At 42.1% G+C, this 13,266-nt stretch overlaps 1 protein-coding gene across 1 annotated transcript in view; it reads left to right on the forward strand.

Moving 5' to 3' along the window:
• The first annotated feature begins 3,782 nt into the window (after positions 1 to 3,782).
• LOC147635799 (ubiquitin-fold modifier 1) overlaps positions 3,783 to 13,266 on the forward strand; it is a 35,177-nt gene continuing 25,693 nt past the window's right edge. Inside the window, exons 1-2 of the mRNA XM_086803227.1 lie at positions 3,783 to 3,953; positions 4,051 to 4,113. Coding sequence (XP_086659353.1) covers positions 3,925 to 3,953; positions 4,051 to 4,113 — 92 coding nt within the window. The 5' untranslated portion in view covers positions 3,783 to 3,924. The remainder of the gene's footprint in view (positions 3,954 to 4,050; positions 4,114 to 13,266) is intronic.

Below are 13,266 nucleotides of genomic sequence, written 5' to 3' on the forward strand. Positions count from 1 at the left end.
TCAATAAAGGCAACAAATGTGTGATCCATTTGTTTTTCCTTGCTGTACCATCTCTGAGTTTTCAATGATGAGCTCAGTGGGTTAGTGTTTAACATTAGCTCTTGTCTCTTTCTCTTAACCCTCTTCTCTCCACTCTCTTTTCTTGACACACTAGTCTTTCTCTCTAAAAAATTACTATAAAAAAGAAGCCTAGGCATAACCTCCTAGTGAGCACTGAGTACATGCTATCACCTGATACACCCATCGTGCAATTACATGGAAATGGATTAGATCTCACTCCGCCAGAATAAAACCATGATCTTGGTAGAATTTTGTAGTCCTAAGACACTTAAGCACCATATGTAATGCCAATATGTAAGAGATATCTTGGTGGCTCTAGTAGCAGTAAAGCAACATCAAAATTTTTGTCCAAAACCTGGAGGGTCTCGATCCCTTCAGCTTTTTTTTTTGTTTTTATTACTTCCCATTTTGAATAACAATAATAGGTTGCCTTTCTTAAGCTCATTGTCCTTAACATTTTGGTTAAACGATTTTTTCTATCAAAGATTTTCTACCATTAGCTCATGCACGACTAATAGTCTAGTCTCTTCTAGCTTTTCCAGGTCAATTAGTATACCCAGTTATATACCTAGTTGCCTCTTTGTATAATGTTCCTGTAAGCTTATAACATAGTTGTAAGTTTGTGTTCCCAATTCAATCTATTGACTTAAACAATCTTTATTAAAATGCTACATAAAATTTTGGTCATGCTCTCTGCCTGGCCATTGGCTCGAGGATAGTATGACAAAGAATTTTTGTATACTATCATGAAGCCTTTCATGAAGTAATCAATCACCTCATTAACTTAGTCACTTACAAGCCTCAAAGGGTACCCAAATCTATAAATAACCTACTTATATAGGAATTTGGTAGTGGTACAAGCGTTTGCCTTTCTAGTAGCCTTGGATTCTGTGCACTTTGTAAAATAATATGTTGCTACTATGATGTAGTGGGCTTGGGATTTATGTGTGGCAAGACTAATGCATCCTACAAATTTAATTCTCCATTTTTCAAAGGGTCTCTTGACTATTATTGGGTTGAGGGGCATCTTATCCCTCTACTGGGGTACAAAAAATCGTTGGCATTCATTGTGCAACCTTTTAAAAAAATTACCACATCACCACATAGTGTTGGCCACCATATTCGTGCTTGGAGGACCTTTTGAGCTGCTTGTAATATTAGAGTATGCATCCTCTCTAACACATGTATAAATTTGTCCTCACAAACACACCTCCATAAAATATCACCTTTACCAAGCTTATATAGTTGTCCCGCTATCAATTGATATTTTGTCTCTAGCTTAATAAGCCGTAGCATCTTATCCTTATTCAATGTTTGATCTTAAGAAAAACCATAGGTGAGGTATCGAGATATTTCATCACTAAAAATCAAACACCATTGTCAATTTTAAACAAGTATGCATTAGGGAGATCATCATCAATTCCAATGGAGGTGGATTTGTCATTAGGATTTCATAACATATGATTAGCTACAACATGTGGTGTTCCTTTTAAGGAGCCAAAGATTGCTGAAGAAAAGGAGCCAAAGATTGCTGAAGAAAATCCCACCACACAATAAGTGCGGACATATAAAGCATGGCATAAAAGAGATAGAAAGATGTTGTATTGGTTGTCTATCATCAGTGTGACAAACTCTATGATTGTGCATATATAGGATGCATAAATGCATAAGGAGGCCTGGGGCACCTTAGTGAAGATATACAGTATAAACATTGTATAATCAAGCTTAGAGATGCAGCTAAAGTAGGAGCTACATAATAGAGGAAAGTTGAGTATTAATGACTCCTTAGTGAAGATTAAAGGGCTTACAGATGCCCTTACTTTTATTGGATTACCAATAAAAGTACGGGCTTACAGATGCCCTTACTTTTATTGTTTTACGAATAGATGACAATGATATAGTATCTCTAACCTTGAATTGTCTTGGCGGCAAGGAATATAATCAATTTCAGATCTCCATTGGATTTCAGGTGAACTTTCTAAATTTTAAAGAACAGGTTGCTCTCCTTATATGTGATAAGAAGATGAATATTGGGAGAGGTCAATCCTCTGGAAATTCACATGATAGCCCTTTTACTTAGATATAGGTAGAGGTAGACTGTCATCTAGAGGACGTGATGGGTGGTTGATTTGGAAATCAAATCCAGAAGCAACAACAACAATTAAAAAAACACCTCATACAGGTGAAAGAGGCCACGTTAAAGGGAGCTAGAGAGGCCACTATAACGGCACGAGGAGCTAGAGAGGCCAAAAGAAATTAAAAATGAAAATAACATGGAGTGCTATTACTATGGAAACCATGGCACATTGCAAAGAATTGTTATAAAAAGCAGAACGATATCAAAAGTAAAAAGTTACAGTAAGGTAACTATGTATCATCAAGTAAATAGGGTGATGACAGAAGTGAAAGTTGAATTGCAACACATGCTCGGTTCCATGACACGAGATATTTCAAGATTAGGAGATATTTGGTATATGGTTTCTGGTGCCTCTAACCACACGACCGGTCATGCTCAATGGTTTAGAGATATACAAATGGAAAAACCAGGATATGTGAAAACATGTGATAACACTGCACACCCCATTGGGCATGTTGGTACAGTGCCATTGGCATGATAAAAAAATAAAGTACCTCACATATGTACTTCATGTTTATAATATTAAAAAAAAACCTAGTTTTTTGTGTTGGACAAATGATTGAGTAGAGTTTGCAAGTGAGATTCAATTCTCAAGGGTGCTTTGTGGAAGACCTCAAAAATGAGTGCTACTTGGTTTTGCAAAGGGTAACATAAATGACACGATGCTTACTTTGGATGTTAATATGCTTGAGATAATGCTAATTATGTTAATATGCTTAAGGTGAAGGCAATTATGTTTGCACATGAAACCAGTGTCATTGAAGATATGGATATATTACATAAGTGCATTGGCCATGTGAATATGTAATGAAACTCAAGTTTATGCAGGTCCAAAATATTGTTGCAGGTTTACCGAAGTTCAAGGTTGATGGTATGTATAAAATATATCAAGCATGCTAGCTTAAGAAGGAAAAAGGTTTGCGGATCAAATACCTAAGATCTAATGGTGGGGGAGAACCAATGAGTTCAGTGGTTTCTTAAGAAAGCAAGGAATCAAGAGGCAATTCACACATAGGTACACTCCACAACAAAATGGTGTTATAGAAAGGAAAAATAGGCACATTGCAGAATTTGCTCGTGTCTTAATGCTTGAAAAGAATATACCAGGCATAAATCTAGATGTGTCTCACTTGAAAGTGTTTGGATGTATTGTATATGTGCATGTTCCTTATGAAGTGAGAACCAAGTTAGATCTAAAGGTGAATAAATGCATCTTCATTGGTTATGCTTTAAAGCATAAAGGTTATGGATACTATAATCCTACCACTCTTGAGATACAAGTAAGTAGACATGTTATCTTTGATGAGATGAGGCAACTGAAGATGTAGATGTAAGAAGTAATAATGCTATCCCACATGTAGAGGAGCAACCTCACACACAAGGTTCAACTTAGCCTAGAACTTGTTCAACTCTAAGAAAAATTATGGGAGAAAGAAAAAAACCTCTTCAAAAATTTCAAGATTTAGTTATATTTTAGAGTAAATATAAAAAAATACCTACTCAAAATGATAATTTCCTCCCCAACCATGTGCAAAAAGGATTCATGTAAGGTTCAACAAAAAGTCTCTCACACGGGCACACACCCTAAAGAGTCGCTTGTATGTTTTAAGCAACATCTTGGGCCGTCTGAGAAGCACGCCCACTATATATATTCACACATATTCTGGGCACTGGGCATATACGCTAGCAGTCGATCGTTTGTCCTCACAAATATATATATTGGCGACATGGGTTCGACCTCTCAGCCCACCAAAGCGTAACGAGACAGACTCGTCGCCCCATTCTCATCCTCATCCTCATCTGCGCAATCTACTGGTGTTCTTTCAATTGATTTGGGTTGCTTGTGTGCGCAGGTCGGGTGGCAAGGTCTCCTTCAAGGTCACTCTCACTTCAGATCCCAAGCTTCCATTCAAAGTGTAAGCGCCTCTTGATCAACTGCAATTATGATTGAAACTTTGCATGTGAACAGGTTGTGTGTTTCATTAGTTTTTTTATATAAAATTGTTTATTTAAATAAAAATTCACATTGTCGGACTCCCAAGTTTTGCATGCCTATGTGTATACTATTTAGACATGAGGCTTTTGACATCTGATTCCATGAAAGACCTTTCTTCTCCCATAAAGAAAACAAATGTAGACATGGGCATTTTGACATCTGATTTCATGCAAGGGCTTCCTTCGCCCGTGAAGAAAACAAATGGGGGCCTTCATGGAGGGACCAACAATTGCACAAGCACAGTGTTGACGTCAGTGTAACCTGGCGGATCAGCATCATAGTTGAATCTTGTCTCATTGTAAATTGAGTGTAAGTCGAAATAAGTAATGGAAAACTAGTCTGGCATGTTCTCTAGATTTAGAAGACAAAGTGGGCAGCTGGACTAGTACGAGCCCAACTGCCCTTGATAGCTTGCATTGCAGTGTCAGGCTTCTTGAGAGAGGCTTAACATTGATTAGCTCTACTGCTTACAGTGGTATCAGAGCTTTGGCTTGATCCTATACCCCCTACATTGGTAGCACTTGCAATTAGTATTTTCTTTAGTTACATGTGTAGTGTGACTTTACTCTTTGCATTTGCTTGTTTTCATAATCATACTCATCCACATGGAGACTCAAGCCACCCACGAAAACCATGTGGGAGAGTAGAGCACTCTTTTGAAAGCAATAGAAAGCCTTCGGGAGGAAAATCAATTGATTCGTCAGCAACTCTCAAATATGGAGGCTACTAAGAAGAATAGTGTGAAGAAGGAAAGAGGCCGATTATTCTCAAAACAATCAAAGAGGCGTCGTGAAAGTTCTTCTTCATTAAGAACGTTTTCTTTCTCTTCTTCCTCTTCGTCATCAGATGGGAGTTCACACCATTCTCATGGATGAAGCTATCAAAGGCAGTCTCATCAACATCCTCGCAAACATCATCAATCACCATCTTCTTCTCCATCTTTCTCTTCGACTTCTTCAGCATCAAGTTCTGGGCATAGAAGAAGGCAATCAAAGAAGACCATATCCTTATCCCAGCTTGAAAAGTAGATCAAATTCAGTACGTATGATGGTTCTCGTAACACCGATCTTCTTCGTAAGTTTATTCGTCAATGTCAAATTTTATATGGTCGTGATAACTATAAAGAAAAAGAAAAGATCAAGTTTGCAGCTCTTCATTTGACCGACTTAGCTCACACTTGGTGGATGGGTTTGGAATGCGATCATGCTGTCCCAAAATCTTGGAGGTCTTTTATTCGAAGCTGAAGGCCCAGTTTCTTCCCGTTCATTTCAAAAGAGATGTGAAGATGGAGTGGGATCGGTTTTGGCAAAGAAAGGTTGAGTCTCTTGATAATTATACGAAGAGATTTTGGGAGCTACTCTTGAAGGTTCAACACTTCAAGAAAATTAGAAACTCTGAAAAGATGAGGAAGTTCCAAGGTGGCCTCCACTTCAGACTCCGTACTGCTCTCAATCATTATCGCTGCTCCAATTTGAGAGAACTCATAGACCGTTGTCACGATTGTGACTTAGTTCATTATACAGTCTCCTTATGATTACAGATACTGAAGTGACATGATTACAGAGGACCCCCACACTTGGATGGTCACGACTATTCACTCTAGAGACATACCTCTTCATCAAGAGCCACACTCCTTCGACGACTGGTCACACCCCTTCGCTCTAGGGTTGCAACTCTTCATCCAATGGTTGCAGCTATTCGTCCAAAGGATGTGTCTCTTCGCCTAGAGTCATGACTATCTCCCTTAACCCCTGTAGAGACACCTCCTCTCGACGAGGTGGAAGACTTCGAGCCTTCGGAGTTAGGCTCCGATTTCTTAGCAGAATTGGGAGACGATTCACTGTCACTCTCTCCTCCAGCAGTACCACATATTTCACCAGCTTCTCCGCGCTACTCCCTCTAGCAGATCCAACATGCCATCTATCTCAGAGGAAGAGGGCCAGCAACAAGACGAGCAAATGCAGGCCATTACATTATTACGCGAGCAGATGGAGACACTTCAGCAGACTTTTTCGACAAGTCTCTCTACCATCAGCAGACGACTCGACCAGTTGCAGCGGCCCCATCCAGCGCGCACACCAGCCAGTGATCCACAACCATCTTCTTCAGAGACTTCGGTAGCAGAAAATGAAGATGAACCAGATCCAACTGCCGAGGTAAACAATGCAGAACTCCAACTTCTTTATAAAATATTAATTGCTGCACAAAAAAAGAAACTCGATGTCAAACTGCCTGCCCCTTATAATGGCCGCCGCGACAAGCGCGTGCTTGACCAATGGATATTCAAAATGGAGGTATATTTGACCAATACCGATTTGGTCGAAAGCAAGAAGGTTGCTTTAGCCAGTTCCCTACTCAAGGATACAACACTTCTATGGTGGCAACGACGTGTTGCAGATGGTAAGCACACTCCTACTTGGGATAAATTCCGGCGCGCCCTCCTCAAGGCCTTTGAACCTGCCAGTGCGGACTACCATGCCCAGTCTGCTCTCTGCTGCCTGAGGCAAACAGGATCCTCAGCCGCATATACCACAGAGTTCCAACGTTTAACTCTGGAAATTGAGAGCCTCAGTCCCGCTGACAAGCTACACAGCTTCATCGATGGGCTTGAACCCCACTTACAGGAAGATGTGCAGAAGTTTAACCCTCTCACCATAGATGCTGCTATTGCCTACGTAGAGCGCCTTGGAGATTTACGACAACAACCCAGGACATCCTTCTTTGGCAATCGGTCCTCAAACAGTGCTCATTTCTCCCAGCCCAATCGCAGAGGAAATTTATCTCAACCTGCGTCTCAATATTCCTAATCCTGTGGTCAGCAATCTACTCGGCAACAGTCCTTTCGGCCTAGATTTTCAGGTCAGGCAGCAGCCTCACAAACAAGATCCTCTTCCAACAACAACAATCGGAATCGAGGACGCAACTGGCAAGATCGCCGACCCAACAATCGCCGCAATTTTCGCCGCGATACCTCAGCAGGTTAGCAAGCCTCTACATCGGCACCTTCAACCTCTCAAGCCAACCCTTCAGGTCTTTGCACAATTTGCAATGGACCACACAGGTGGTATGAGTGCCCAAAGCGTAATTCTCGCCAAAATTCCAACATGGAATGTTTCCCAGAAGGTGAACATGGACATCATCATCCTTCTGCGCCAGAAAAAGGCAAGCAAGTGGTTCATGCAGTGCGAGTTTCTAAAGTTGTCAGTGCTTTAATGCTGAATGCCCACAACCATACTTCAGTGCCTGTTAACCTTTCCAATCAAGTTTTGAGCTTATTGGGATTTATTGGCCAGCATCCTATCAATGTTCTTGTTGATAGTGGATGCTCGACTAATTTTGTGGGAACTACTCTCGTCAGCAAGTTGCGATTACCTACTCAGTAGAGTGCGGAAGTTTTCCACGTGGAACTTGCAGATGGTTCTTTCTCACATTGCAGCAAACGGATTCAGCAGTTGCATTTTCAGATTCAGGACTATCAGGATCATCTGAATTCTATTATGCCTTTGTCACACTATGACATGATCCTTGGACAGTCTTGGTTATATGAGTATGATCCTTTGATCAGCTTTCGAGATCATTCCATTCGACTTTATCATAATCATCAAGAAATGGAATTACGAGGTCTGTTTAGTTCTAAGCCGATTACTGTGGTTTCTGCTATGCAAGTCAAACGCTTAGTGCGTAAACGCGACAGCACTTCTGCCTTAGTTATGTTGCGAGAAGCAGAAGATAATACAGTTGACCAATCGGAATCCTCGCCATCAGATATTTCTTATTTACAACAGCCCTTCTTTCAACCTTATAAGGATTTATTTCCTGACGAGCTGCCAACGACATTGCCTCCTCGACGTTCTGTAGATCATATGATTGATCTAATTCCTGGACAACCACCGCCAGTTCGAGCTCCTTATCGAGTTTCTTATTCAGAATCTCAAGAAATTTAGAGACAATTGGCAGAGTTGTTAGATAAAGGTCATATACGTCCAAGCAAAAGTCCTTTTGGTGCTCCAGTTTTATTGGTCAAGAAGAAGGATGGATCTATGCGACTTTGCATTGAATATCGTGCCCTTAATAAGCAGACAATCAAGAATAAGTTTCCCTTGCCTCGCATCGATGAGCTCTTTGATCAGTTGGTTGGTGCAAAGGTATTTTCGAAAATTGATCTGAAGTCAGGCTATCATCAAATCAGGATTCGAATTGGAGATGAGTATAAGACAGCTTTCAGAACAAAGTATGGACATTATGAATTTTTGGTCATTCCTTTTGGGTTAACCAATGCCCCAGCTACTTTCATGACTTTGATGAATGACATCTTTGGTCCTTACTTGGATAAGTTTGTCATCGTTTATCTGGATGACATTTTGGTCTTCAGTAAGACTTTAGCAGATCACAAGCAGCATTTGCAGATTGTCTTCGACGTACTCCGTACGAATGTCTTGTACATGAACAAGAAGAAGAGTCAGTTTTTCAAAGATCATGTGGAATATCTTGGACATATCATCTCTGGACATGGTATTGCAGTTGATCCTAAGAAGATAAAGGTCATTGTTGATTGGCCTTTGCCACTTACAATTTCAGACGTGGGATCTTTCTTGGGATTAGCAAATTTTTACCACACCAAGGTTCACAAGTTCTCAGATATTGCTGCTCCTTTGACGGCCCTTACAAAGTTAGATAAATTGCAATGGTCATTTGAAGCTGAAAAGTCCTTTAATGATCTTAAGCATGCGTTGACAACTATGCCTGTTTTGGCTATTGCGGATCCAACTCAGCCATTTGACGTCATGACCGATGCTTCGGATAGAGCATCTGGAGGCGTTCTTATGCAGAATGATCGTGTTATTGCTTTTGATAGTCATAAATTTTCGGCTATTCAAATGCGATATCCCGTTTATGACAAGGAATTTTCGGCAATTGTACATGCTTATAGAACGTGGAAGCATTATCTTCTTGGTGCAGATTCAGTGGTTAAGACAGATCATCAGTCTTTGACCTATATCTTTACTCAGCCAGTGATGAATCCTCGTCAAGGACGATGGGTTGAATTTTTGGCGAATTTTCACATGGCAATACTCTATGTTCCTGGATTACAGAATGTGGTAGCAGATGCTTTGAGCCGCATGCCTCGAGCTACGAACTTTGCTATCTCAAATGTGCAGATGGAGATTCCAGCATGTTTTAAGCATGAGTATTTGACAGATAGAGACTTTGGAGATGTCTTTCGAGCTCTCAAATCTCTTCATCCTACTGTTGCAGAAATGAATATGTTTGCCGCATATACAATTACAGATGATTTACTTTATTACTTAGATCGCATTTGTGTTCCTCACAATGCATCTTTGCGGAAACTCCTTATTCAAGAGCATCATGAAGTACCCTTTGCAGCTCATCCTGGAATTAACAAGACATATCGTCTGTTATCAGCAACATACTTTTGGCCTCAGATGCAACAGGATGTTATTAAGTTTGTTAAAGCTTGTCACTCTTGTCAAATTATGAAAGCTTTACGACAACTTCCTCAAGGATTGCTTCAGCCTTTGCTAGTTCCTCAGGAAAGATGGGAAAGTATAAGCATGGATTTCATCACTACTTTGCCGCGTTCGCAGAAAGGCAATGCTCAAATTTTAGTAGTGGTTGATCGGTTTTCCAAAATGGCACATTTTATTCCTTGCAAGAAGACAGTTTCTGCTCCAGATCTTGCAGCGTTGTTCGTACAGCATATTTTCAGAATCCATGGATTGCCAAGATCTATTGTTTCTGACAGAGATCCAAAGTTTACTGGACATTTTTGGACTTCCTTATTCAAATCTCTTGGTATAAATCTCTTGTTCAGTTCTGCTTATCATCCTCAGACAGATGGACAGAAAGAAAGAGTAAATCAAATTTTGGAAGAAATGCTTAGGCATTATATTCAGACAAGATTAGCTTCTTGGGAAGAATATTTGCCTCTTGTGGAGTTTGCTTATAATAATTCTCCACATTCAGTCACTGGAATGACTCCTTTTCAAGCAGCATATGGTAACACTCCGCTTGTGCCTACAAACTTTGTTCTTCAACACAAGGTGGCATTAGCAGATCAGTTGATTCAAGAAATGCAAGATATTCTTGTACAAGTTCGAGACAGACTGATTCATGTTCAGCAGAAGTATCAGAAGTATGCGAATAAGCACAGAAGGCATACTGAGTTTCAAGAAGGTGACTTGGTTTTGCTTTATGTTGCACTGCATCGATATAAGACAGTAAAGTCAGTCTTTCCAAAGTTGCGACCGCGTTTCTATGGTCCATTTAAAGTTATAAAGAAGATTTCAGTTGTCAGTTATAAGTTGGATCTTCCACCATCTTGGGGAAAAATTCATCCGACATTTCACATCTCTTGGCTCAAGGAATACATACATGAAGATTCATCTATCCCGGAGTTATCTTCTTACGTTTCTGAGATTGAAGATGATCATATTATTCTTGTTCCTGAGAAGATTCTTGATGTTCGTCAGAAAGAAACAAGAAAGAAGATTACTACAGAATTTCTTGTTAAGTGGATGGACTTGGATGAGTCAGATTCTACTTGGCAGACAGATGAAGAAATGCAACAATATCCTCAACTTCTCCAAGAATTCTTTGGCAGACGACCGACTCTCATTTAATCACAAGGGTTTTATTTTAAATGGGAGGGAATGTCACGATTGTGACTTAGTTCATTATACAGTCTCCTTATGATTACAGATACTGAAGTGACATGATTACAGAGGACCCCCACACTTGGATGGTCACGACTATTCACTCTAGAGACATACCTCTTCATCAAGAGCCACACTCCTTCGACGACTGGTCACACCCTTTCGCTCTAGGGTTGCAACTCTTCATCCAATGGTTGCAGCTATTCGTTCAAAGGATGTGTCTCTTCGCCTAGAGTCATGACTATTGGTCATGGGATGTGTCTTTTCATTCGTGTCTCTTGAACTCCTATATAAGGAGCCTGTTGTATCACAATTTCAATCAATCAATCAAACATCTGTGTTCAAGTCTACTTTCAGTTTCAGTCTTAAATACACAGATAGTGGATGAAATACTAAGTAATAATAGTAATCCTCACAACCGTGCAGAGACATGGGAAATGGAGCATGACAACAACAAGGTGCTTCAAAAGAATGAAAAGAAGAGGTCCTTTGACAAGGAGAATCATTCAGCCACTAAAGAAGGGGAAAACTAGCAGCAAAGGCATCTACCAACTCAAAAGAAGATGAGGCCTTATGGACCTTCTTCCAATGCTGTCACCAATTGGCCGACCATTTGGTCCATCTCCAGATTTTGTCTCGTTCACTTGAGGCCAGGCCAGTGTCTCGTGTGAAGAGGCCAGTAAGTGTCTCTTTCCCTTCCTTTGATTACTTGATTCCCGCCTTGCACATGAGGCGAGTTTGTATCTAGCCCTTCGAGGCTGTTTTTAACCCTTCGTGGCTGTTTTTTTAGTAACTAATACATAGTCACAAGGAACGGGGGACGGGGACGGGGACGGGACGGGGGACGGCCATAAGTAGGGAACGGGGACGGGGGAGGGAACGGCACTCAAAAAATACTTTTTTTTATAAAGTTTTTCCACCCTCAGGTAACTATGCAGGCATCGGCTAACTCTACTTTGTGAGTCCCCCCTATATGAGGAGAAGGCATTTATGAGTAGCACGGGTCACCTGATAGGTCCCGGTTTAAACACCGGATGGTGGCCGAGTGGTGGCCGATTGTGGCCAGATAGCATGAGACGATTCTGGAGAAGGTTGGCACACTGCCAACCAGGCTACATGCATATGCGGTGAGTTATTATACACCTATTGCATATGGGCTGTAAATTTTGAGTTCGTTGCGGTGCGCAGTTTCACACCAGCCTACTTGGGGGAAGGTGCGGAGGGGGGCGTGAGCCCCTCTCTGCAGGGGGTCCGGGGGGGAGATGACTCCCCCCCGGCCCGAAGGGCCGTTTACGCTAAACTCCATGTTTGTAGCCTTGTAGCCTTGTAGCCTTGTTCTATATATAGATATTAGATAGGCAAGAGAGAGGCAAGGGCAAGTGAGAGAGAGAGAGAGGCAAGGGCCAAGCCTCAAGGGCCAAGGCCCAAGGCCCAAGCCTCAAACTTAAGCCTCAAGGGCAAGAGAGAGAGAGAGTGCCAAACAAGCCTCAAAGAGCCAACCGCCATAAACGGCTAGAAATGGGAAGCGTAGCAGCCAAAAACGGCAGGCGTCTCTCTGCCGTCCCCTCACAGGTCCGTCCCTCACCGGCGTCCCTGTCCCTGCGCCGTCCCCGTCGCCGTCCCCTGTGAGAAACGTGCCATGGGGGACGTCCGTCCGTCCCCGTCCGTCCCCGTTGTTGCTGGTCCGTCCCGAATTGGCGTCCCCGCGTTCCAAGCTGCCGTCCCCTCCGTCCCCTGTGACTATGAACTAATAGAAGCATCTCCCCCCCCCCCCCCCCCAAAAAAAAAAAGGGTGGCTTGCGGTAGACTGCCGCGTGCATATGAAAGAAGTGGTGGCAGATGTGTGGAGTATGGTGGTGATTCGTGATGCGAGGGTAGGTAGGGGGATAGTAGGTTCCACATCGTGGAGTTGGCGGTCAGATGTGGTCGGAGTAAACGGGATAAAGCTCATGATCAAAATGGACTTGGGTGTAATGTGAGATGGTGGGTGGTGCAGGAGGGACGGGTGGTTTGTAGGTAAGAGTGAAAGAGAGGTGGGCATGGTTAGCTTCAAAGGGGGTTGGTGGGATGGAGAAGTTGGGGAGATGGTGTGCCAAAGCTGGAGATCCCATCAAGTAGTGCACGATGCTAGTTACCTCTTGAGTAAGTGAAGGAGGTGAGGTCGTCAGAGGAGGGTCATCGGGACATTGTGCTATAGATAACAAGACCGTGTGCAGCTCCCAGCTCTAAGAAATGTCTCCCATACACCGTGACCTCCTCATGGTCCTGTGATGATGTATGCAAACCCATGTCAGTGATGTCCAGCTCCTATAATCTGATTGGGTCGTCCAGATCGAGTAGTGGGACGTGCTGACTCCCTGTCATGGTGTTGAAGTCCCCGACCCCTAGCTGTTAGAACT

Source organism: Cibotium barometz, chromosome 9 (assembly GCF_041138505.1).
Source record: "Cibotium barometz isolate CiBa-2024 chromosome 9, ASM4113850v1, whole genome shotgun sequence".
NCBI classification, from domain to species: Eukaryota; Viridiplantae; Streptophyta; class Polypodiopsida; order Cyatheales; family Cibotiaceae; genus Cibotium; species Cibotium barometz.